Consider the following 24,657-nt stretch of genomic DNA (forward strand, 5'->3'; position numbering starts at 1 on the left):
CCATGGATGTTTTATTTAAGAAATGCTGTAAGAACTGAAATGGATTTGATTTTATTCTTCTGAGGCTGTTGCTTTAAAGTAACACCCCTTCCCAAAGAGTAGGAATTTATGAGCTTAGTTAAATTCACTCTCATCCCCATCAGTGTGGGTATTAAGGTAGTGTGGCTCAATTTTATTAACATTTTTTGATGAAACCTTGGTCCCTTTCAGAGCCTGGGAATTTTTGCTGTTGACTGGCCTATTACCTTGCCTGTCATCAGTGGTCTGAGCACAGGAGGCATTGTGAAAACACTGTTTGGTATGCTTCTGTCTTGTTTTTTGACTGGACAGACCTTTCTTCCCAGAATATTTGATCCTTAATGTTTTTTTCTGGGGATGTTATGACATAGTTTTTTTCTGGAATTGCTAGTGTTCCCAGGATGGAGTTGTTGCTCACCCTTATTCTATTAATTCTGTAATTTTATTTTTATTTTCCATGGGAGATCTTGTTAAGATGGAGCTTACCCAGGAGAGCAGATGAGCAATGAACTGCAAAGCCTTCCACTGTCAGCAGATACCCCACATCTGACTTCTCCATTACCATCTGGTTGCTCTGTGGACCTGGTGTGACACAAACTTGGCTGCTCAATCCTGTTTCTGGTGTTACTTCGGAAAATTCCTTGTTCTTAGTTGAGCCCATCTCTGTTGGCCACGTTGTGAAAGGAAGCAGAAAACACGGTGGTGTCTTGCCAATATCGCTTCCCTCACTTCTCCAGAAAGCCTGCGGTGGAGTGGGGAGTTCAGTGCATGCTGTAACTGCTTCTGTCTTCTGCCAGCTTCATCCTACCTTCCTCCTGCTTCACAGGTACCAGGGCAGTGTGAGGCATCGGTTCCCTTTTCTGTGGTTATCTGCTCAAATACTTACCCTTCAATGGGTGTTGCATTTACTTACATATGTAGGAGAGGCAGTGTTTTGAAAGTGCAGCTTTCTCGATGGAATTATTCACCGAAATCTTGCAGGGATATAATTTATGAGCAAACATTTGTAAATGACATACATGCTTGCCAAGCAGACAGCTCTCCAGATGCCAGTATTTTGTTATCTTCCCTCTTGGCAGTTTTTCCAGTTTATATTCCCCTCCTTCAAACTGGATGGAAGCTTTCTTATATTGTTGCTGTTTTTTCTAAAGAAAAAAAGTGATAAAAGACCACAATGTCACATCTAGAACACAAACACTACAATTCCAAGATTCTGAATGTTTCTTTAAAGTTCAAAATGTGCACTGTTATTTAGTTGATTTAATCGCTATTAACTGAAAATAGGTTTGCCAGAGAGTCAGCTTCTGTTTGTCCTAAGGCAATATGATGACGTTAAGAATGACATGGTAGAGTTTGTTTGGAGCCCATAAAACAAAACCTGAGGATCAGATTCTCAGCTGGTCTTCTTACAGTAATTGTTAGTTCGTTGATTTATTTTACCTAAAGAGTTAAATGTCCAGTTCACTAAAGGCAAATTATAACCCAAACATGCCAATTGCAAGGGGAATTAAGGTGCTGTTCTGTTAACACTTTCCACAGATGTGGAACTTTTTTAGGAATGAATTTCAAAGAATGTAGCGTATGTTAAGAGCTTTAAACCCTTCTCAGTTTATTCCCACATTTAAAAAAGTATTCAGGATGACCAAAGTTCTGACATTTGAGGTCTTCTAAGCCATTATGTCTTAGATTTGCAAAATCGTTTCGAGTTTCATGCTGTTTCCCTATGCGTGTTTCCTTCAGGATTAATTCTCTTTTAAAATTAAATAAAGCTGTATGTTTGTTAGATCTCAGTTAGCAATGAGCCAGCTGTGGCCTGAATTTTGGTCTATAAGTTTAGAATTTTATTGCTGTTTTAACTCCTCAAATGAAGTGCCTGAATGGAGGGGCTTTGCTCTCTGGTGGTCACTGGGCTAACTCCATAGATAATTGAATCTTTCTGCAAAGGCTTTGTGGAGAGTTTCTTTTGCTATAGTTTTTGTGCAAGGTCACTGTTATCCCTTTTCTCTTCCCATCAGAAAAAGGATGTTTGAGCCTTGCTCATTCCATTTTTCTCCCTAACTGGAGCTGTGACTCCAGTACTTGCTCCTCTGACCTCTCCCCTCACCTCTCTCAACTTGCCTTTTCTCTTTCTCACTCACAGACCCTGTGATGAAAGTTCTCAGAAGGGATAGTTGTCTGAAAACTGTTTTCATATTTGAACACATCTAACTGGTAAAATAGTCAATGCCTGAACTATAGCCAACTTACAACCTAGACAGGGCATTTCTCATTCCTGTTTTTACTAGTCTTTCTGTGATTCTAAAAGCATAATGAATCTCTTACACAGAGGCAAATTAGAAATGACGTGGTTTCTATCTGTGGTCGGAGGTGGATTGAGAGGCCTGGCTCTGCTGACATGAAGCAGCCCATTGGTTAGGTTAAAGTGATTCTGATTTATAGCTGAGAATGTGACATGTCTCCCTACATCTGAATAGAGTAAAAGCTATAGACACTAGGTGGGATGGTCTGCTTAGCAGAGATGGGGACACCATACTAAGTTATTTCTGCAGACATTCCAAAAACTGAAGAAAACATTTGTGGAAAATGGCTGTACTGTAAATACTTAAATTTTGAGACAAGAAAAAAACTGTATTGGCAAATCTCAACATTATTAAAAACAGGCCATTTCCTTAGCCTTTTGAGAGTTAAGAAATGTTTCCTTAGATTTTCCACTAACTTTTCTTTGGCTATGGGACCCTGATTGAATAAAATAACTGATGTGATTGCTAGTGTGAGGGTGAGGCTAAAAGGTGACTCATAACTTTTCTCTTGGAAGCAGTGTGCGTGGTGAGTACTAGCAGAGATGTTGCTGGAGATACAAATGAGCCAGAATGATTTCAGTGTCCCTGATGGGGGTTAGAGTTCCAGCTGGCTCAGATGGTCCTCATGGCACTTCATAAAGAAATTAAACCTGATAGGAGAGGAGCAATGCTGAGACTGGAGTGGTTCTCTAGCACTTAAAGGTGGAACTTTGTGCTGTAAGTCTAGGTGGAGTTTGAGACTGACTTTTGGTCAGAGTTCATGTTTTTATTATTAACACCTCTCAGACTTGTCTTGTTGAGCGACTGTTTCTCACAGTAATTAAATATCTTGGGAATTCTCTGTCTTTTCAGATGATGGATGTGTTGGAAAGCTTTAAATTTTCACAACACTTCCTGAATGTTTATACAGAATCACGATCTTTTAAGGAAATTTTTTGTTGCGTTGAACACATTTTAATAGGAATCAGAGGTCTGAATCCCCTTCTGTTTCACCTGGAACATAGTTTCAAACCCATAACTTCAAAGCTAACAGCTTATGTTCTCTGCAAAGTCTTGTGGGACTGGCCACTGTGAATCTTCCCATGGCCTAGTCATTGCCTAAGATAAATGGAAGCTGACTTCATATTGGGATTGCCAGAATTTCTCTTTTCATATTTTACCTCAACTGGCAGGCAAGGAGGGTAATTTCTGAGTGATGGCACTGACTCATCTGTTGGTCAGTGTTACCCTTTGCTCAATTCTTGCTAATTTAATGATTTTCTAAATAGACAATTCCAAGGTTCCTGTTTTTTCTTATCTGTAGTATATGATGCCCTCCCTGAAGATGAGGAATCCTGTGTGATCCTTAATGAACTGCCATCCAGTCTAATATGCACCTTTTACTAACTTTATTTATTCTCAGTATCATAGAATTATAGAATTGTTAAGGTTGGAAGGGACCTCTGGAGATCATCTAGTCCAATCTCCCAGCTCAGCAGGGTCACCTACAGCGTGTTAGACAGGGTTGCGTCCAGGCGGGTCTTGAATATCTCCAGAGAAGGAGACTCCACAACCTCTCTGAGCAACCTGGTCCAGTGCTCTGTCACTCTCACCGTGAAGAAATTCTCCCCTCACATTCAGGTGGAACTTCCTGTGGTTCAATTTCTGCCCATTGCCTCTTGTCCTGTCACATGGGACAACTGAGAAGAGTTTGTCGCCGTCCCCTTGACACCCTCCCTTCAGGCACTTGTACACATTGATAAGATCCCCCCTCAGTCTTCTCTCACCTAGGCTGAAGAGGCCCAGCTCTCGCAGCCCTTCCTCAGAGCGCAGATGCTCCAACCCTCTGATTATCCTCGTAGCCCTACGCTGGACTCTCTCCAGCACCTCCATGTCTCTCTTGTACTGGGGAGCCCAGAACTGGACGCAGTACTCGAGATGAGGCCTCCCCAGGGCTGAGTAGAGGGGCAAGATCACCTCCCTCGACCTACTGGGAACACTCTTCTTAATGCACTCCAGGAGACCATTGGTTTTCTTGGCCACAAGGGCACATTGCTGGCTCCTGGTCAACTTGTCATCCACCAGCACTCCCAGGTCCCTCTCTGCAGAGCTGCTCTCCAGAAGGTCAGCCCCGAGCTTGTACTGGTGCCTGGGGTTATTTCTCCCTAGGTGCAGGACTCTCACTTGCCCTTGTTAAACCTCAGGAGGTTCCTCTCTGCCCAGCTCTCCAGCCTGTCCAGGTCTCTCTGAATGGCAGCACAGCCCTCAGGTGTATCAGCCACTCGATGAGATGACTCAATGAGCCACATGAAGATGCAAGGCTGTTGATAGTGAATTTCATAATAAAATGATTGTCTCTTGTTTACTATATTGATTTTTTTCTGTCTTCTGACAGCTGAATGATGTTCTTTGTGTAAGGCCAACATCAGATAAACATAGTGCTAGTATTTAATAAAGGAATTTTGTTTGAAATGAAGCACTAAAATCCAATCAGTCCATATTGTGTTGGGAAAACTAGAAAAAAGCTTGATACATGCAGAATCAGTGCTTTGGGAAGAAACAACGTGATCATAAAAAAGAAAAAAAATATTTTATTGTGTTCTTCCAAACCAAAGGTCTCTTAAGCCTTTAAACAACTTATACCTAGAGGTGAAACTCTTTATCGATTATACTTCAACTGGGATAAATTCACAACTGAAGAAGTATTCAGACGAAACTCTTCGCAGGCTGACTTTCCCAATGAAGCAAAGGCCTGAGTCAGTGTTCCTGTCTGACTGAATGTACTCTAGTTCTTGTCTTGAGTTGAAACAGAAGAAAATCCTGGGCCGTGATAGAGAACACTTTGACAGTGATCATGAGGTTTGAGTCACTCACAGTTGGCATCAAGGTAAATAGAGGCCTTGGACAGAACTAGGGAGGAAGAAGGGGCATCTCCAGCCTTGACATTAAGTTCCTGTGCAATTTTGGTCTTTGGGGTGTGATTTAAGGGGGAGCTGCGTGACCTGCAAAACTGACTAGCACTCATGGGGAACAGCAATCAGTTAGCATGTTACGTCAGCAAGCTCTCTTCTTTTTGTCCGTTATTTCCCATGGGAAGCAAAATTATATTGTCTCTGGGCATGTCTGGCTGTTTCCCTCTTCCTCCAGCAGTGTTTGACACTATTGACCCATTTCAGCCCAGTTTGGTAAATGGTTAGGTATCTCAGTGATGCTATGTATTCCACGAGCAGCTGAGTGGCATCAGGATACCTCAGGAAAGGCTGACCCTTTTCTAGGTATCAGAGCACCCATAAGGGGGGCAGATAGCCAAAAGCAAGCTTCATAAACAGGTCTGTGAGCTAATAGAGTAGTTGTCTTTATAAATTCTTTCTAAAACTTGATGAGTTGATAACAGGATGAGGAAGAGAATTGGATATGAAATGTAATGAAGGAGGCAGAACTAGAAAGACAGCTGGCTGAAGTATGAATATGAGAGAATTCATGGATGTCATGGCAATGCTGGCGATTATTTGTCACACTGGTAGTTCTCTCATTGGCTGCAGAGAGGGCATATTAGTTGCACGGTTACTCCTAAGAATTTTACCCTTCTGCAACTGATAGTTTATTCCCCAAATTTCCAAAACTTCCTGAAGTTTTGACCTAATTTGAGGGGGAAAGGGCTTATCCAAAATGTTTTGGTCATTTTAATCCCTTTAAAATATCATCTAACAGTGACCTATCCTAGGCAAAATAACCTACCCAGAGGGAAAAATGTGCTTGTTTAGCAGATAGATAAGGTAACTGTGATTTTTCTTAAGTAGCCTACTGTAGAAATCACTACTGATGTGAGTTGTTCAGTTTCATCATTCAAAACTAAAGACACGTAAGTCATATGCTGACAGTTTTCTTGCTGTTAAAAGAACATCTTTCCGAGGTGAGGTTTTGAAAGATTTTTTAGAAATAAAAGCTGCTGCTTATTTTCAAGGTATATGAATAAAATTCCTTTTGGTAGTTTCTGTGAATTAACGGAGATGATCTGCAGTTAACAGATTTGACTGAGTCATAAAAGTGCTTTTGGTAGAAAGAAATAAAACCATTGCCGCTCTGACATTTTTGTACAGCCTTTTTTTTTTAAAAAAAAAAAAATAACTCAGAATTTGAACCTCTAACCAGGCAATAAGTTTCCTTAAAGTGGAAAGATGATTGTACAGACTGTCAGAAAATTGGCATCATGCATTTCAGATTGGTTCTCCACTGGTCTACTTGTTTTTATTCCTTAGCAACATTTTCTGTTACTATTTCTGTTACTCTCTTTGGCTGTAATTTGGCAACATTGGTGGGCTTTCTGACCACTCTGGTGGTTGCTTGTGTTTATCATTACTCAGTAACAGTTTGCTGTCATGATACTCCCTTATGCTTAGGCTGGAGGCTGGACTAGACACTGGTGTCGCTCTGCTGGCTGCAGCTCACACCCAGTCTGGGCAGTGAACGAAAGCAGTGAGCTGTAGCACAAGGTCTAGGCTGCTGGGAAGACCTTTTGCTTGAGCCTGTAGCTGAGTGATCTGGTAAGGTTCTGATGGCCCAACAGCACTAACTACAGTTCTCTGCAAGGTATCTGATACACCTCTGTATTAATAAAAGATGTACTCTCTATTTTACATGATCACAGACTGACCTTTGCCAGAAAGGATGTCCAGACTAGAATTTGAGTCTGATTTAAGTCCCGTTAAAACTAGTGGAAGGCTTTTACTGACTTACATAGGCTCAAAAATGTTGAGCTATGCTAGTTAGTACAAAACTTCTATTAAAAAAAAATCTCAAAATTTAAAACTATTAAATGACTTTAAGAAGCCTGCATCTTACAATCAGGATTCCATATACAAAGTTAAAGTTCCTCTTTCTGTGTCATGAAGCAAATACCTAGTCCAGAGTGGTATGGAATATCTTGCAACTCCAAAAGTATATCTGACATGTTAGAATGGCTACTTCATGCACTGTTATCCCAGGCTTTGAAAAATCTGTTTTAAGTAAATAAAGGAGGCAAAATACCTCAAGCTGTCTGATAAAGATGATGGGACAGGAACACCAAGACTAGGAGAACAGGATACAGATTTTTATCTTCAAGGAATGCCTCTGGGGTAAATACTACTATTAGTAGTCACTGATATTTAGACTAAAATGAAATTCTACTTGAAAAAGCATGGAGAAAGGAGGGCATCAGGCACTTGTTGCTAATGAGATTAATTCCTTTTAACCTTATGATTTAGACTTATGCCTTTTAACCTTTATGGTCTGTTTATTGCTGTTAGACTAACAAAATACATTTACTGTCATGTAGAGCAAACCATCTCCATTTCTGAATTTGTAGTCTAGACAATATTTCCTAGATGGCTTTACTTTGTTTTTGCCATATGAGATACATCCAGTGTGTAATTACAAAAAAGTCAGATTTTGCTGAAATATACCTAATATCCTTTTGTAAACAGCTAATTCACTTCCTCGTAAGAGGCAGTGACCGAGAACTCAGTCTGCATCAGTTATCAGCCCCTTGAGACAGAGCGTAAGTTCAGACTAGACGAGTCTGGAAAGGTCGTGGCTGCTGAGCCAAAATGGTGCTTATTAGCAGGCAAACAGAACAACTGCTGCCTCAGCCAGAGCTGTGGTCCAGCATCCACACCCGGGAGGTGTTCCTTCCTGCGCTGGTCTGCTGCCGAACACTTCAGTGTTGTGAAGAATTAGTCTCATGTACGAAGATCCAGCCCATGTCTGACCTCAGCCACACAAGTGTATGCCTGGAAGTGACACCAGTGGAGGTGCTCTAGATTGACAACCTTTAGAGTTGGCCTGCTCTCTGTGATTTGCATTTAATGCAGAGGCATTTCCACTGCTGTGGTATGTTACCATTTGTAGAAATAGGCTGCTTTATACCACCTGCTTCTCAAAACTACTGTACACTCATTTTTTCCTGAAAATATCCTCTATTTTTATGCCCTCAAAAATTTCTACTGGGGTTAGGGGGGAAAGGCCCATAGGTGTGAGATCCCTGAACTGCTAGCAGCCCATTTGGAGCAGTTTCAACTTGGTAACTGGCAGTCTCAAACAGAGAGTTACGGCACATAATGCAGCTTGACTGCGTAACTTGCATGCACTGAGTTGGACTTCGCTAGGCCTTCCCCATGTGCTGGGTATCCCCTTACTGTGGTATAGAGTGTATGCTTATATTTTGGGATTGATTTCCTAGTCAGAAGCAGAGGACTTTCACTTAGAAATGAACATGTGAGACATCTGCAGTTGTACAGCATTCAGCTTTTCTACCTGACTCACAGGCACCTCAGATTTTGAGTAGTTTGATTTTGCAGGCAAGTGGCATGGAAAGATGAACATTTTGAGCTCACTGCTTTTGGCTTTACAAATTCTAATTGCTGATGATTTTGCATACGTTTGTGATTGATTTTATTCAATATCAAGGACTAGATTTGTAAATTCCTTTTGCCTACTGGTGGGCAGTTCATCCAACAAAAGCTTGTTTAATGTTTTTGTTCACAGCACAGAGTTGAACATCGTCAGCTCTGAGTAATATCTACAGTCTAAGAGGACACCTGGTTATCATGCAGTGTCACCATCTAAAATCACAATGGAGAAAGCATTTTGCAAGAAACCCTTGGTTAGTAGCCAGAAAATGGTGTATTTTCTGATGGAAAACACTGCCTTATTTTCTAAGTAATATATGAAGTATCAGCTAACTGAAGTGATACTTTGGTTAAACCCTTCTCCCCAAATTATGTCAAACTTTGAGTAGTTTTGGAGTGTCAGAGAATGAAGTTCCATAGAGGTAGGGATCGTTAATGAGTGAGACATAAAGGAGACAATGTATTCCAGAATAGGCAGCAACATTACGCAACCAAAAGTGATCTCAGTACTGAAAAACTGCTTGGTGTCCTTGTTGGCTAAACCAACAATGATCAAGATCTTTTGGGGGGAGGGAGTTAGCTTCAGACCAGTTAATACTTTTTTAATGTTTAAGAGAAAATAACTTGAAGAATAGTTATATTCTGTGTTTTGACCTGTGCTACTTTGAATATGTTTCCTCTAAGTGTCTGGACATACTTTGCTGGGGGATTATTTGATATTGTCATCATAGACACCGAGGATAGCATTTTGCGTAGCAGCTGTGTAAAAGGTAGGGGTCAGTTCTGACCTATTTATCTTGTTTTATATGGCCAATGGAGAGAGATAGGCCTCTCTCCAGGGTTATTTCACTGTGAGAGAGGTGTTCAAAGGTTGTAAATCATACTTTGAAGGTATTTGCATCTTGGTTGGTTACAGTGGAGTTTAGACACCTGGATGAGATGGCAGGCTAACTGTTACCTGAGGTGAATCTGATCCTAACAGTGGCATCTCTGATCGCTGATGCAGGGGGAAGAGTAACACAATTTGTAAAATCAATATTAGAGAAGGAAAGATAGCAAGGATAGATCCCCAAACATGGCATCTTTTTTTTCTAAAAACAAAGTGTTTAAATGTCTTGCAATTCTCTAGCATGTTGATCTAAACCATTACAAAGACAGTGCAACAAAAGGTTGTAGGATGTATTTCTAAGAGGATGCTGGCAGATCAGAAAATCCCCCCTCACAGTCTCAAGCAATTTCTGGGTATAAGTGGCAGAGGGCTCTAAGAGCTGCAAAAAACACTGTGTTTGTTACTGAGGTTCAGGAGAAGGTCATCTCTACAGCAAGTCATCTGTACCCTTTCCAGCAACTATCAGCATTCTAGATGAGAGCAGCTCTAGCACGCCAAGGGTCAGGTGAAATCTAGCAGTAGCCAAGATACACACCACGTTGCCAAACACTTGTGTTTTTTTTCTTCCCAAACATTGATTCAGATCCTCCCCAAATATGTGTGTCCTGTAGACAGAGCAAGACTGAAACCCATGGCCTTCACTGAGTGTTAGTCACTGCTAACCCCGAAATGAAAATGGAAAAAAGAGGAATGCTATAAAAATGTTTGTGATGAATTTGGTTTTGTAACATGATTTACTGGAGATGGAGGAGGGTAAAAGCATTTCTCAATCTCCAAATAACTGAGTTTTCTTGTACACAAGGCTGGAACAAACTGGTATACTCTTTCCCCTTGGATTATTGTGCATATCTGCAGTTTGTTTTCTATTCTTAGCAGCATGGGGCATTACCTTGCTCTCAGGGCCTGGTGTTACTAGGGAACGGGCATGAAACTTGCAGCAGAATTATCTATCCTAAGCTCAGGGTACACAAACAGAAACTTGAGGGCTAATAGTACCTTTGAGTGATTTATATGGGGTAGCGGCACTGATTATAGTAGTCACTTCCTGATCTCAGTGAGGGCTCTGTTTTGGTCAGGGTAGGCAGGATCATGACTGGACCCCAGTTGCCTTTTGATGGAAGTTTCTCTAAGTACTTGGTGCTCTAAGGAGTTTGAACTATACCCATAGATAGCATGATTGTTACTTAAAACTTCTGTCATTCCGTGGGTGAAGTGTTTCCAGACATACCAAAGTCTCAAAAGGCTTATTCCTTGTGATGAAGTATCTAGCACAGTTTCTTTTTAGGACTAAGTGCAATTGCCCTGGTAAATAGCCATATCTGGAGAGGGTTTCTATAAATGTGCCAGCACAGCTGGAGTTTATTATGAGAAAAGCAATCTCTTCTACCTCTTCAACTAAATAACCTCAGAGTAAGTGCTGCCTTTGCTACCTTCGTTTTGATGTGATTGGTTTGTAGTTAGCTGTAGCCGAAGCTGAATTTTTGCCTCTATATTCAGGAGGAAGTGCTGTTCACACCTCTCCCCCCTTGCTGCCCCATACATACCTCACTTCGAACAGGAGCTGGCTCAGGTATGAGATGAGGACAGGAAAGGAGAAGAAAATGGACAGGATTCTGAGCTCTGATGTAACTTGAACTTAAAAAAAAAAAAAAAAAAAAGCAGCAGAAGAAGGGTATGGTGCAGGTACCAGACTCAGTACATCAGTCTGCTAGAATCAGGGATGGTACTTGTCTTGATAGGTCGTGTGAGCAAACAAAGATAGCTTATTTCTGTGTGATCTTAGAAGGGTGAAGAGGAGAGTAAGTTCCGAAAGCTACTGRATCCGTTAAAAACTTCAGTTGCAAACATCATTGGTTTTTTTTTCCTTTTTCTCTTTTCCCAAATCTTTTTTGTTCTGAGCTAGCTGACAGACTCTAATCTGTTGAAAGTAATTGTTATATTTTCTTAGATACCAGAAATCTCTTAGAATGTTTTACAGTACAGGTTCAGCTAATTTCTATGAAGATGCAAAGGGAATTAATTAATCCTCTCATTGCCCTTCTCCCTGCTTATAACCATTATCACATATTTTTTAGTTGATGGATATTGGTAATACTTATGCTAAGAGAAGCATCTTCAGAGCTAGGGGGAACTTTAGCTAAATTCCTGTTAGATTCAAAATGTCAAGAGCAACTTGAAGTTGATGCAGATGCGTTTTTGGCCTTTTTTTCTTTTTTCTTTTTCTTTTTCTTTTTCTTTTTCTTTTTCTTTTTCTTTTTCTTTTTCTTTTTCTTTTTCTTTTTCTTTTTCTTTTTCTTTTTCTTTTTCTTTTTCTTTTTCTTTTTCTTTTTTTGAGGGACCCATGACAGAGTAAGATACAAGCCATTTCATAGCGCTGGTGAACCTAGAGTCTGTTGTCTCCCACAGTTCGGGCCATGTTTTGAAAATTCCTAGGAAAGATTTCTTGTAGCAAAGAAAAGAAAAGCTGCTGTCTTTGGTAGTTGTGCTACAGTCCAAACATTTTTCTAACTGTCAGTGAAATCCCAGACTGCAATTTATCAGTCCTAAGCAGATGACTGATGCTGTTATCTAATGGCATAGATTGTATTATAAAAATGTATTGTGTCAAATATACTAATATGTGCCAGGTTGATTTCCTTCCAGCACAGGGTGGGACAGATCTTGTGACTAGGTAAGAAGCAGCAGATCTGATGTAGTTTGATTTTTCATAAGTTTTTGGCAATGTCTGATGTGTGTTTCAAAGCAAAGTATGAAAACTTGGACTAATTGAAACTTCTGCAAAAGGGGTGCATAGTTGATGAAATAAATCATTTGGAGCACTATCAAGCTGGGTTTATACTGGTGAGAATCCTACACTAATCGTCCTTAGTCTGGTACGGTTCAGTATTTTCATTGCTAATTGGATGAGGTTCTAGAAAACATCCTGGAATGGCATACAATCCTGATCAGTATAGGATCATAAACACATGGACAGGATTTAGAGTTCAAAGTTGTCTTGATGTCTTGGTAAAATAGTGTGAAATAAATATGATGCAATTCAGTGTCACTTAATCAACACAACTAAATACAATCCTTTGGTGTTAAGCAACTTCATGGGAGGAAGAATGACTAGGCAGGAAGTCCGTAGAATAGGATCAGAATGTGGATCAAAGGCTGAACGTATGTCAAAGAAGTGAGGTTGAGGTGAAAAAGATGGAAAAATGGCACCCCAGCTTTGGTAAACAATAGCATCAAGCTCTGCTCAACACTGGCACTGGACCTCATATAGAGGATAGTGTTTGGATTTGGGTACTACGTCTCGCTAATGATGTAGGCCAAGAAAAAACAGCTATTAAGACTGGAGAAAAAAGACTTGTTAAAGGTTTACAATTATATGAAGGATGCTGCAGAGAGGGAACTGACTGTTCTCCCCATCCACTGAAGTCGGCCTTAAACTGCAGACCAGCAATGCAGTGCTTTGCTGAAGGAGAGCAGCGGAGGCGGCGTGTGGGCATTCCCTTGGTTGCTATGCTGAATGCAGGTTAGAGAAATGTCTGTCACGAGTGGTTTTAGGCTAACGGATTTGGACTTGCGGCAGGTGTGGAGACTGACCAACCTCTCAAGGTCTTTTCCAATGTTATTTCGTGTGATCCTACATTTGGCGCATTTCTCCCCTGCAGGCTGCTTAGCATTTTGCTGTTCTGCTCATTAACCAGTTCGTTTACTAGCTCTATTGGAGAGAGATGAACCAATTAAAGTCAAAGGGGTTAATGAGCCACTTTATTTCTCATAGCATCAGTGGCAGAGTAAAATTAAATGTCAGATATTTCAAGCCCATCCAGTGCAGCAAGGATGCAAGGAAGTGGAGCAAATGGACTTCTGGCATGCAAATGAAATTCTGGCATGAAAATAAGAACATCATGGTTTTCAGCAGAACTCCAAGCCTGTGTAACCTCTTACCTCCCTTACAAACTCTGTACAGCCTACTTGCAGTTTTGCAGATGATGTTTATTTTAGCTTGCACATGTATGAGAGAAGAATGGGGAGAGCTCTGCATCTTGGATGGCAGAATGCTCTCTGTGTGCAAAAATAATACAGCAAACTGCTTTTATTAGCGTTGTTCTGTCTGAAGTAGTGTGACATTCATTGATGTTGTATAATAAAACCCAGTAATCTTCTTTAAACTTTTCCCCGGGAAATGTGAAGATATTTCTCTCGTTTACAGCTTAGATGCTGCAAACTGACCCTGAGAAAAGGAGTTTGGGCTAAACAGCTATGCTGGCAAAGGACATACTCCTAGTGAAACTCAGAACCCGAGCACTGGTGCGTAGGCTGTACCTGCACGGCAAGATAGAGCAGGTGTCAGGGATCCTGAAAATGCCTTGGCTGTATTTTTGTCTCAATGTTTTTCCTTTCAATTCCACTGCTGGTAGTTGACTTTTCCTCAGCTGTCATGAATTATCACTAAATGGAGCATTATTGGAAAAGTTGTGTTTTTTTTTTTTTTTTTTTTTTTTTTTTTGACCTACTGGGGACAACTAGAAGTGCTTAAAGATCCTCACAAGGTCTGCAGAATAACATGTTTAGTGCATTTCTGTTCAGAGTTTAGATGGCTAATTCCATCTAGGAAGTATTCCTTAGAATTTTCTATATTGTGTAAATGGTGAAAAGCAAAAAAGAAAAACGGAAGAGAGTCAACAGTTGAAATTAACTGTAATTTGCACCTGGGTGTTATTGTGTCTCAGATCTACACCATACAGTGACAGTCATCATAGAAGCAGAGATAATGTCATTTTCTTTCACTATTCTTTAGTCTCGGATGTCCAGGTCTCTGAGGCAGTTTAATAAGAAAGGATTTATCAAGCAAGATCCTGAAGAATTAAGTGACTACTATGGAAGTAGAGATGTGGTGTTTTAAAGTCCTTTTTTTTTTGTTTTTACTTTGGACCCTAATGGTCAGTGAAAACTAATCTCCACAGTGTGTTTGGCATTTGACAAATGATGCTCTCTGTTTTTCCTCTGAGGACTGTATGAGATACAAGACAAACTTCAATTAAAAACGATAGTTTAATATGGTTATTTTTGGCAAGGGAAACCAAGTAAGATGAGATATTTGTAATACACGGTAGTATTTAATTTCTTTCAAAAAAAGTAAAAATTTTGGCATCTTGTATTGACAGAAAAATTTGGGCTATTAACCTTGGTGGATCAATTCATCCACTGTTTATTATTGCTAATGAAACAACATTTTGAAGGGAAAAACAAACTGGAAAGTATCACTGCCAATGATACGTGGAAAAGGGATGTGATATTTGAGCCCGTCCGCTCTGGGTTTGGATTATCTACTACCACAGCGAAGTAAAGGCCAGGTAGTCACCTGATGCCAGGCTCCGAGGCAGGCCGCTGCACGGGGTGACATCAGCTGAAGTGCTGGCCTGACGTTCCTGTTGCCATTCTATGTCAAAACATCCAGGCAAACTGAATGAATTCGTGTGTTATGCAGATAAGTATCATGTGCACGGACAATTTTCCTCTTACCATTTTGTTATTTACAATTTTTAGTGAAGTCTGTTAATAAGGTTTTAATTTTTTCTAAGTGAAGCCACATTTAAGAAATACTGACAAGAGAACAGTGTGTCGTATAATGATCACTCACTTGTTTCCTAAGGGATATTTAAAATTTCTGTTTTGTAAATAACTGTTAGTTAATGAGTAAGGTCTCATACCAAAATGTTATCATATTCTTTAAGAAAACAGCAGTCCCATGAATTAGATGCAGTGAGCCTGCGCCAGGCTGCCAGCTGCTAAATCAGCCCAGGAAAGCACACTTTTAGCTTAGCACTGAGGTTCCTTTCTCTCTGCGATTAAGTTCAGCTGGCACTGATTTGTCACAGTCCCATCAGAGGGAAGGCTGAGAGGTTTTGGCATGCCTGTGGTCTTCAGCCAGATTTGAATTGAAATCTTTCTATTTTGGGGTCATTATCTGTAATTATCACAGAGCAGGGAGAATGAATGAGGTAAGGAGCACCGTTTCTCATTCCACTGCTGATAACAAGCTGGAAAGACTGCAGCAAATCTGAAATCTCCTGCCATTTTAGAGTGAAAGGGAATTATTTATTCTGTATCTCTGATGTCAAGGTCTCGCTAATTTCCTTTCCACAGTGTTGAAATTTAGGGTTATTCTCATCCTATGAAGCAGTAGATTTTTTCACCACTGTCTACTCTTCCATCTTCTCAACCTGTCTGGAAGAGAGTGATTCATTCTATAGCATTATGAGCAATCCCTCAGATGAAATTACTAAGTACCATAGTAATTATGGGATGTTAAGAAGAGTATCCTCCCAGAGCGTTACTTGGGAGGATATTTCTGGGACTATGTGACTGCAAATGTATCGGCACATGAGAGCCCATTCTGCTAAGGATTTATTGATAACAAACACAACACTTGCTGCAAAGTGTACCCCCATGGCTTTTGGATGATACTTAAAGATGCTTATTTTAGCTCCTTGATCCGTGGGTWGAGCAGGGAGACAAATCACAGCAAGAGCTAACTATGCTGTGTTGAGAATCTGCGTGTAAATAGAGATGGAGCCAGGAAAGCAATGAGAAGGAGGGAGAGAGTGATTCTAATAAGAGCCAAGCAGTGAGACCAGCGATACAGAGGCGTATTTCGGAGATCAGTATATTCTCTGCCTTTTTTCATGCTTGAGTGTAGGGGTTGTTGCAGTAACTCATGCTGTCTCTGGAGGAGGATTTCCAGTGTGACAACCAAGGGAATGACAGTGACAGAAGAGGATTGTGAAGTTCTTGAATCAGTAGTATGATTTCCTGCTAATTTTCCTCTTGATGGCATTGTTCTGGTAAAGCCCTTTCCTGTAATGCTTCCTTCTTTCCCTTCCACTTATTTTCAGCTCCTCATCAGCTGCTCCAATGTCAAATAAGTTTTCTGAATGCTGCATTCATGCTAGTCCTCAAAATTCACCTTCAGCTAAGAGCAGAGCTAGGAACATGTCCAAAAATGTCAAATGCAGATAGGCAACACAATCTATGTGTGAGAACTTAAATAAGCCTATATATCTTGGCGTTCAAATATGCTCAGTGCTAGAAGGCTTTTGAACTTCCTGATGTAGAAACTCCATGCTTTGATAATGGGAAAACTGCAAATGTGAATATAATGTGGAGCAAGTGTGGAGAGCAATAGCTGGTGGAGGGATGCCATGCTCACTTCTGCTGTGAAGTACCAAGCAATTTGTGATTTTCTTTGACAGGAGCTCTGTGAAGATCCTCGCTTGTTTGTGAATGGAATCAGCTCCCATGACTTGCACCAAGGCATCCTGGGCAACTGCTGGTTTGTGGCTGCATGCTCCTGCTTGGCTCTGCAGGAGACCCTCTGGCAAAAGGTAGGTGATAATCTGTGCTTAGTGCATGAAATAAAGCTTGGTTGTTTCCCTACCTATCAACCAATGATTTTCTCTCTGAGACTGATAGGCAGCTGATGAGCAGTGAGTGTTGGAGGATTCAAATCTTCCCTTTCTTTAGAAGCTCGTATTTCATGTAATGAGTCCCCCAACCCACAGTCTCATTGAGCACCAAAGAAGAGATATACCAAATGCAAGGAGTGCCTGTAATGGTTCCATTGGTCATTCGCTACAGATAACTCTGAATTTTACGTTCCTAAAATATTATTTCAAATAGGATTATATTTGGCTTTGTACTAAGTTCACCATCATTTTTACTGCTTCAGCTATTTCAGGTCGGCTGCTCATGAAGCTGAATGCTGGTGTAGTACTTGCTCCAGGACAATCTGTCCTCTGAATAAATGTTGACATACTGCATTTGGTGAATTTTGCTTTGCATGGTTTCTCAGGTGATTCCAGACTTTAAAGAACAAGAATGGGACCCTAAAAAACCAGAGAAATATGCTGGGATTTTCCGTTTCCGGTTCTGGTGTTTTGGAGAATGGACAGAGGTGATTGTTGATGATCTGCTGCCAACAATGGATGGGAAGTTGATCTATTGCCACTCCAATGTGAAAAATGAATTCTGGAGCGCACTGTTGGAGAAAGCTTATGCAAAGTATGAGTTACTTTTGTTGTCCTCTTACACATCTGCTCGTTTTGTCTCTCAGCCCTATCATACTTTCCACAGATTTTAGGTTTCCTGCCCCCAGAAAACCTCAAATAATTGAAAACTCCTCCTTTGTTCTGCATGGTGGAGGTGCACTGCAAAGCAGTGCAATGCATTCAACTTCAGCAGCCCAAAACCCTGAAGGATCTTGCTACTCCTTTTCTGGAAGCCAGAAAAGCTTCATCTACAATTCACTCTTTTATTTCCTTTTTTCCCTGGTGTGCCATAAATAAATTACCTACATTCAGGCTGAATCAGAGCCCTTCTAATGATGACTGGTGAGTGAGAATCTTGTGGGTTACCTCTAGGCTGGCTGGCTCTTATGAAGCTCTAGATGGAGGCAGTGCTGCAGATGCAATTGTGGATTTCACTGGAGCAGTGGCGGAATCTGTTGATCTGGTACAGGGCAAATACAAAGAGAGTATTTCTGAACAGATGAAGCTGTTTGAAGACTTGCTGAAAGTGCATGAAAGAGGTGGGCTGATCAGCTGTTTCATCATGGTATGTATGGAGAGCTGAATTTTAAAAGTTATTTCAATGAATATTCTTATCTAGAAAAAATACCGCTATCAATATAAATATATTGAGTTTGTCTTTCATTTGTGTGCTTTGGAAAAGTTTTGTGTGGAAAAAAACTAGCAAGTTGGCAGTGCTTCAGCCAAGTACAACTCCCAGAGCCACCAAACACAGTCACAAAACCACAAAGCTGTTTGTGCTGCTTGCCACTTCACTGTGGATCTGTGATGCTATTCTTTCTGAATGGCCATGGTTGTGTATTGACCCAATACACAATCCACCTAGAGTGCCCTAATTTACAGTCCAAATGACAGCATTCAGTTTCTTTATTTCGTATGGAAATCTGTTTACACAAAACAGTTCTTCTGGCACTAAGCTGCTGAGGCTTCCTGATTCTGGTTGTGATAATGCAGTCATCTTGTCAGAGTAACCCTGAAGCTGCGCTGAAAGGCTGGGCTCTCTGAGGTGTTCCGCAGGACTATTTGTTAGTAAGACTCCCCATCAAATTTGACCAGTGTAACTTAAGCCAATTACTGCAAGATAGCTAACGCAAATGCCCACGTTATAGCCTGAGGCTCTCTTAGTCAGTAGGAAAGGGTTGGCTTCCCCACAGGCGATTCAGGGTTGCTTTCTGTGGGAGCTTTACCTCTGGTTCACTTGAGGAGCTAGAAAGCAGCTGAGGTAGCAGTGCCCAGAGGGTGCTACCTGCTGCTTCACAGGCAGACAAGGACCTTATGCAGCCCCTTGCCATAGCAGAGGCAGTGGAAAGCAATGACAACTGGGCTAGTTCACCTTCTGCCAGTCTGCAAGATCAGGTCATGACCAGGCAGCACTAAAATTTTCACCTTTCCTGAAGCTCTTACTGCACATTGAAGGGCTAACAAACTGCCATGGCAGCTGAATATTACCAAAAAGTTTGCTCTTCAATGATTTTTAAAGTGGAACGTGTAGAGAAGGGATCATTCTCTAGAAGTAGCAGTGTTGGTGTGTAGGTGCTCTTTTTGCCTATTACTGCTGTGTCCTCTGCTTCCACTTTTGAAAACCTTAGCTAGGGCTAATCTCGATGGGCTTAGTTAAATCACTTAAACTTCCTGCTTTAATTTCCCCATCTGTAAGATGAAGATCATATTACCTCAATACTTAACTGTTTCATGCCTTGTAGTCAGTGGTGTAAGTGCTAAAATCCACAGTGAACTGGTTCATTCAGAGAGTCTTGCAAACATGATGGTAGTTATGCAGTTGTCCAGAACAACAGGAAATCAGCCATGTTTGGAGATGCCTTAGAAAATCATCTGTCTAGCTAGGCCTCACCAGGCAGTGTCCTGTGCCAATGCCACAGTACCAAAGAGGAATGTCCAGTACCTTGTGGGAGATGAGTCTGAACCTGAGAACTCAGCTGGCATAGAGCTGGCATCCCAAGCTGTTCCTCCCAGGGGCATCAGGCAGCATCTCAGAAACAAATTGTTTTAGGTCTTTGGGTGTTTTACCTTTGTCACAAGGTCTGAATTTTTAGTTAAAAAAAATTCCATTTGGCTTGCTCATACAAGGCTATCTGATATTTGCTTGTGCAAATCTTGTGGACAGTGCTTCAGAGATGTAAGAGTAGGCTGCTCTCAAACACCAAAGCAGGTTCTGTTTCTTAACAGGACTTTCCCTGTGCCCTCACAGGATTATGGGGAGTAGTATTAAGAAACGAATGAATTAATTAGACAGTTGGAATCCCTTCACTTCTTCCTGGCATTATATTTCTGCCTGTCAAATTAAATATGGATACTTCTAAACATGATTACACAGGGACTGTTTCTGTTGACTTGTTTGCCATTTATCACTTTGTGGTAGGCATATAATACACACAGTGAGGTTTGCTAGATATGGAATATGTAGTACCCAAGTGGCTTCACTGCTGACTTACATGCCAAAGTTTTCCTTGGATTATAAAATAGTCTTGAGCTTCAGCATTTGGAAATATGAACAGACAGTAGGTGTTTAAATGTCTTATTAAAATAAATAAAGAAATTGCTTCAAAATGAAGTGGCAAAGGCAACCCAGCAATAAGAAAAGCCTAGGAGCAGGAGTGGTTGCAGACTCTTGTGCTGTCAGGGACTCTTGTTTGATTTTAGTTGTGAAAAATGTAAGTGAAGATGTTACATTTGAGAAAGTCCCAACCTGTTGGAAATGTCGAACATTCTTGATGTAACACATGAGCTGATTCTCTAGGAACTGTTGTCAGTGAAAAGCACAGAGGTTTTGGTGAGAGTCTCACAGTTGCCAGAGCATCTGTCAGTTCTGATTTGAAAGAACTTATTTTGCCTCCACTCCCCACCCCCCCATATCTTGTCTTAGGGATTGAGCACTGCTCTATCAGTGCAACACCTGCCTTAGGAGGAGGACCTTGGCTGCTTAGACCAGAGAAATTTTGAAATAGTAAAGGGACCAGGTCATTCAGAGCCACTCCAGCATCTTTATATGAAATTGCTTTTCTGTTTTTAGATGTACATATTAGATTTTGAGCCTGATCCATTATATGAAATTGGAGTCTTTTTGGTAGCTTGGCAATTGTCACATATTCTTAGATCAGCATCTGATCAGGCCTATGTCACCCAGCAGGGCACTTGCCCTGGTCACTGCTGGAGACCTGACTTCTTGAGTGAAGTCTATGAAGAACAAAGAAAGTTCCTCTCAAAGCCCACTAAGCTACCAGTTGCCAAATGAGAAGGGCCTGCCAGGTCAGGAGTGAGGTACAAGTCAGGTTTGACAAACAGGTAAAATTCTTTCTTGGTTGTGCCAGCTATTTTTAGCCGCTACAAGTAGTTCTTCCTGGGTGTCAAAGCTACCCCAACACAGAAACAGCTATTAGAATCACCAGCTAAATCCTCAGGCCCTACAAAGTGTCCAGTTAGACACCACCAGACAGTGCTGTGTCTGTGCACAATCATTAGTATCCAGAATGGTCATTTGTAAAGTGRACAAGATTTTGAAAGGGCTGATTAAGGTTATCTGTCAGCCAGTCTTTCACTCTCTGAGGCCAGGAAGAGACGGAATGGGCACAGCAGGCAGTGTTCTCTGCGCCAGGTCTCTGCCTGCTCGGACTCGTCTGGCACTATCACATGGAAATCAAAGTAGGCAGCCACTAGCTTTGAGCCCCAGCAGCACCTTTGCTGCTGTTTTACTGGATAGTCAAAGCTCTTGGCAAAGGAATATATAGTTCCATTAAAGAAAACAAGCTGTATCCCCACTGAATATGTACATGTTAGGTGCCCTCAATGTCAAGAGTAGATCTCTCCCTCCCTCCTCCTCTCTCTCTCTCTCTTTTTTTAATTGTTGTTTCTTGGTGCTAAAGGCTTCCTCTGGCGGTGCCAATGAGGTGGAGACAGAGATGGGTCTCGTCATCGGCCATGCCTACTCAGTGACTGCAATTCGGAAACTGCGCCTTGGAGAAAGGCTCATACTCTCTTTTAAGGCAGAAAAGCTCTTCATGATCAGGCTGAGGAATCCTTGGGGGAAGAGGGAGTGGAATGGCGCCTGGAGCGACAAGTAAGTGCTGCAAACTCCAACATCAAGGGAATGAAATTGCATTTTGGGGCTGCTGGAAGTTAGATGCATGATTAAACACTCTGAGACACAACGTCAGTCTGCAATACTCACTGATGGCTGAAACATTCTGCCATCCCTTCGTAAGTATAGCATTCTGTGAGCAATTTAGCGTCAAATCCTGAAAAAGCAAGCAGGAAATGACTTCCTGGGCCTTACTTTACAGCATACATCATTCTTCTGGCACACTGGAGCATGGGTAGAAAAATAGCCCACAGTTAAGGCGATGAGTCAAAACCAGGAGATCTCTTCCCAGCTTCCCCATGGAAACTCTGTGACTCAGTTTCCCATCTAATTGCCAGGGATATGAGTCCTTCATTCTAAAATAAAGTAAGAGACTGATGAAAAATGCTGTAAAATTGCCACATTTGTAATTTCTTGAATTATTTTGTAATGAGCTTCAGTGTGGGCCATGGGCTTAGTAGGCTACCCCCTACAGAGACAGAAATGACTGCTGGAGGGGATATATTCTATTGCTGACAGCTTATAAACGTTTAAYTAGGATGTTACAGTTCAACACTGTGCTTCACAGTCACTTACTCAGAGCTGTTAGCACTTTATAATACAATATTCTTAATAACAGTATGTTAAGTCCCCATCTTCCATAGGTTACCTGGCAAAAATCTGTTACTTGCAAATACAGCTTTTGTTGGATGAAATGCTGAGCTGGCAGAATGTAAAGAAGATTGAATGTGTATTGTTTAACTTAAGCTCATGTGGTTCTCAGCAAGGAGTTACCTTGACAAAGCTGCCAAGGTAATTAGCACTCTGGTGGGAACACTGAGAAGGGGCTCTGAGGTTGGTCTGTGATTTTGACCTAATAAAATTAAACAGAATTTCCAAGTTGGGTAAGAAAAAGTCTGTTGTGAAAAACAACCTCTTCCCTCCTGCCAACCACCTTTCGACTTTATCCAACTAGTACTTTTTGGAAAGGGATAAGGAATCATAGCTTAATTTGCTTCCTGTAACACATAGGAAAAGGGTTCACACTGTCTCCTGTCTGATGATTTAAGCATCAGACCACTTGAAGTTAGGATCCCGTGCTCCACTGCAGTCAGTGAAAGAAGCAGGTGCCTCCAGGTGACAATGCAAAGCACATAAGTCGCATGTCAGTGCAAGGCAATGCAGTGTGTATGTGATGTGGTGTTACTCTGGAAACTGGACACTAAGATTGTACTGCAGCAGTTCTTTTTGGAAGCTCTCTGGGGAAGTTCTCATCCCTGTTTTGTTTAAGGAGATTGTAAGACAAAGATAATATTCTTGTCTAAGTGAAAGTCTAAGCTTCAACAAGCTCCTGAGGAGGGAGAGCACATTTCTTTTCGTGTACTTTTGAAGGACATTTAGAGAATGGAGTCAATCTGATACGACTTTACAAATCAGCTGTCCTAAGGAAGGGTGTGACAGAAGAAATCAATGAAGTTCTGCTCTAGTTGTGCCTATTTGCCGTTCACCACTTACCTTTTTTATGGTTGCTTTCCAGTGCATGTTTTAAAACTGTATCTTTCTGTGAGCCACACATGTTCTTCTTGAATATTACCTATCCTTTCAGTACCCTAATGTTACCTTTATAAAAGGGACTGTGAGGGAATTTTACTTGAAGTTTTTTTTTCCCCAAGTAATAATATTTAATTAAATTTATTAAATTATGTTTGTCTTCCCCCCCCACCATTCTAGTTCTGAAGAGTGGAAGAAAGTCAGCAATTCAGAACGTAAGAGGTTGGGACTCACTGTTGAGAATGATGGAGAGTTCTGGTGAGTGGCAGTCATTTAGAGGGTTTGGAGATGATGGCTACACTGCGTAATTGACATTAATTCTGCATTTTAGCAGCTTCAAGAACAACTTCCCCAAATGGATAAGAACATCCAGTTATCCAGTTCCGGTCTGTTTCATTTAGATTCTCAGGGAAYGACAGAGAAGAACAGAAAAAAATGGATTAGAAAATAGAACCAGATGACTAGTTCTGAGTAAATACAAGTTTCAGACACCCTCATAATCTATTAGGACATTGATTTATGGTTCAGGATGACACGTGCTCTTTTACATATGACAGAATACCAGCTATTGAACATGCTGTCCATCATTTTTACAGTATCTGTAGGATTTCTATGCCAACCAGGCTGTAAATACAATTGCAGCCAATAAATTTTGGTCAGTGTTTTGCAAAGTACAAAGGAGGAGAAGCATTCATTCCGTACAAAGTCTCTAGAACTCTAATCGTTTCCCCCTACTTAAACATGAGATCCACCATGTTCAGTACTGTTGTTCAGAGGCAGTCCAGCAATTTCTGCAGTAGACTATCAACACTGCATCTTAGAATGGAAAGTCTTCTGCTTGCATGGCTATGTCAGAACAGGTAACCAGGAGCCAGCTGTAGGTTTGGTCCTAGGCTATTAGTAAGCCAAGACATGATATTAGTCTAGAGATGTCAAGCTGTTCTCTCTTACAGATATGAGGTAAGTGTTCTTTAACTGCCATGCAAGCCAGTCTGTCACCTTAATAGACACAGATTATAGCATGGAGATGGTGCTAAGCAGGACCTATGTTCTGCGTACTGGGGTTTGAATCATGCTCAGGGACAGCTGTTAACAGCAAGGATCTTATTAATGTTGTTCTTGAGGAGTGGACAGTACTTTTGCTGCAAGGTGATCTTTTTTGCCTTTACAAAATACATGGTACCAAATATATCCTGATAGATACAACCTATCTGTTAGGCTTAAGCTGCACAACAGAACAAATCCAGAGCAGACCAAATACACAGGTCATCTTTCTCCGCATTAAGTTCTACAATACTATGATTATGGCTTCACAAGCATTTCTACATGGAGAGATTTCCGGTGTCCCTTTCCAGTTTATCTTTGACTTAATCTG

The 24,657-nt window shown here is 41.1% G+C and overlaps 1 protein-coding gene across 5 annotated transcripts in view; it reads left to right on the forward strand.

Annotated features, from left to right (window-relative positions):
- CAPN6 (calpain 6) overlaps positions 1-24,657 on the forward strand; it is a 70,322-nt gene that overhangs the window by 29,454 nt on the left and 16,211 nt on the right. For all 5 annotated transcript variants that reach the window (XM_085319792.1, XM_085319795.1, XM_085319794.1 and 2 more), the window contains 5 exons: positions 16,823-16,954; positions 17,422-17,630; positions 17,990-18,182; positions 21,538-21,731; positions 23,463-23,540. In XM_085319792.1, the coding sequence (XP_085175918.1) occupies positions 16,823-16,954; positions 17,422-17,630; positions 17,990-18,182; positions 21,538-21,731; positions 23,463-23,540 (806 nt within the window). The remainder of the gene's footprint in view (positions 1-16,822; positions 16,955-17,421; positions 17,631-17,989; positions 18,183-21,537; positions 21,732-23,462; positions 23,541-24,657) is intronic.

This window comes from Rhea americana, unplaced genomic scaffold (genome assembly GCF_003343005.1).
Source record: "Rhea americana isolate MKP2758 unplaced genomic scaffold, rheAme1 scaffold_6, whole genome shotgun sequence".
NCBI lineage: Eukaryota > Metazoa > Chordata > Aves > Rheiformes > Rheidae > Rhea > Rhea americana.